Source organism: Triticum aestivum, chromosome 5B, assembly GCF_018294505.1.
Source record: "Triticum aestivum cultivar Chinese Spring chromosome 5B, IWGSC CS RefSeq v2.1, whole genome shotgun sequence".
Classification (NCBI taxonomy): Eukaryota; Viridiplantae; Streptophyta; class Magnoliopsida; order Poales; family Poaceae; genus Triticum; species Triticum aestivum.
In genome coordinates, this window is record NC_057807.1 from 477,442,778 (window position 1) to 477,444,458 (window position 1,681).

At 55.0% G+C, this 1,681-nt stretch overlaps 1 protein-coding gene across 1 annotated transcript; it reads right to left on the reverse strand.

Moving 5' to 3' along the window:
- Positions 1-303: 303 nt before the first annotated feature.
- LOC123112601 (uncharacterized) lies at positions 304-1,409 on the reverse strand. Its single transcript, XM_044533628.1, has 3 exons — positions 1,065-1,409; positions 658-975; positions 304-567 (listed from the first exon to the last, which is right to left on the reverse strand). The coding sequence occupies exons 1-3, from the start codon at positions 1,068-1,070 to the stop codon at positions 517-519; spliced, it is 375 nt and encodes a 124-aa protein (XP_044389563.1). The 5' UTR covers positions 1,071-1,409; the 3' UTR covers positions 304-516.
- Positions 1,410-1,681: the final 272 nt, after the last annotated feature.

Consider the following 1,681-nt stretch of genomic DNA (forward strand, 5'->3'; position numbering starts at 1 on the left):
GCAGATCAAAATTGGTCAGAAATGACTTCAGGCAACAAACGCACTAGAAGCACATGACGAGATGTTGCCACATTACACAAAATGAAGAGGGATTCCAAATGTTACTACGAATGTTAGTTACACAGCTAGTGTTGCCAGTACTAGCCATGTACTCCCTCCGGCCAAAAATACTTGTCATCAAAATGGATGTATCTAGCTTTTATCCATTTTGATGGTATTTTGATGACAAGTATTTTTGGACGGAGGGAGTACTACCGTCGCGCCACAAGCCAAGAAAGCGCATGCACTCAGAGAGAGAGACAGAACTATACATTTTTTTTCGAAAATGATTTAGATCTATTATTATCAAACTTCACCGGAAGTACAAAGCACATGAACGTAATAAAAATTACTAGGTTCTAAAACCACCTATATTACGAACTGGACAGAACTAGTGTATATCCAACAGAAAGGGCAAATAAACACAGCCGATGAAGACGCACGCAGCATCCCGTCGACCATCAGGACATGTTGGGTTCAGTCGACGCATGAGCTGAGGCCCAGGCATCCCATCCACAGGCCCCCCGTCTGCACAAAACCGCATTCAAACAGAGTCCAGTCAGCTCCAAGCACACGACAAAAATATAACACATTCTTTCTTGGTGGACCGTACGATACCTTCCTCGGCCCCCGGTGGGGGGCGAGCTCCGGCGGTGGCACCTGGTACAGGTCCCCGTCGACCGGCCGCACCACGCGCCTGGAGTCGCCGCCTTTGGCCGTCGAGCGCTCCCGGGACACGTCGCCCTCGGACCGCCTCATCGCCTGCTTCTTGGGCATGGGTTTGCGCGGGGGCGGTGAGTACCTGAACCACACGTCGCTGCAGGCCTCCGGCTCCGGCGTGGCGTAGCACGCGGTCGCCGCCGCCGCCTCCGGCTCGTCGTGGTGGTAGCTGTAGTTCCACTCCCCGAACGCCGGCATGCGACGCCTCCTCGCCTTCTGCATGACCGAACGATAATAAGGACTCGGATTCTGGGTCAGTGAAGTTGCTGGCATGGATGCCTTTGCCTGGCTCACAGCACGCTTACCGCCATCTGATTCAGCACGGAGAGGAGCAGACAGAATGAGATACGAAGAAGAAGACAACGAAGAAGAGGAAGAACAGGAAGCTGGAGCCGGTGAGTGAGTGGGGCTACGAGGCTGAAGAGAATGGAATGGAACCTCCAATGGCTGGCTGGCTGGCTGTATGTGCGTGCATTTATAGCGAGTACTGGTGTGGCGTCGAAGCGAGGGGGCTCGGGACCGGCAACGTTTGACAAGGAGCGAGCAAGAGAGGAGAGGAGGACGGGCGGTATGGAAGGCCGACCCTTTTCAGTAGCCCGCTGTCGGTGTGTAGCCTCAGCCCTCAGCTATGGCACTCCATCGGCGCGGCACAGGGGCGCAGAGGGAGGGAGGAGTACTCGTCTGACTGACGCGCGAGCTTTTACTGCGACGCAGCATCGGGGCGGGGCACCGTTTTCTGCTGTCGCCGCGCGTCGCGCCGGGTTGGCAGCTGACCCTGGAGGCCTCCTGTCGCGCCCGTGTGTGTGTATTATATATTTCGGCATCATCAGCGGCTGATTAGAATTTTTAAATTTTGCGACGCTGCGTGTGCGTGCCCTGCAAGCTGCCGACTCCGAGGCAATGCGTTGACAAATGACAAGAT

Coding starts and splice junctions, on each gene's coding strand:
- LOC123112601 (XM_044533628.1), bottom strand. Junction 568..657: donor CCCACCGGGGGCCGAGGAAG/GTATCGTACGGT, acceptor GGTTTTGTGCAG/ACGGGGGGCCTGTGGATGGG.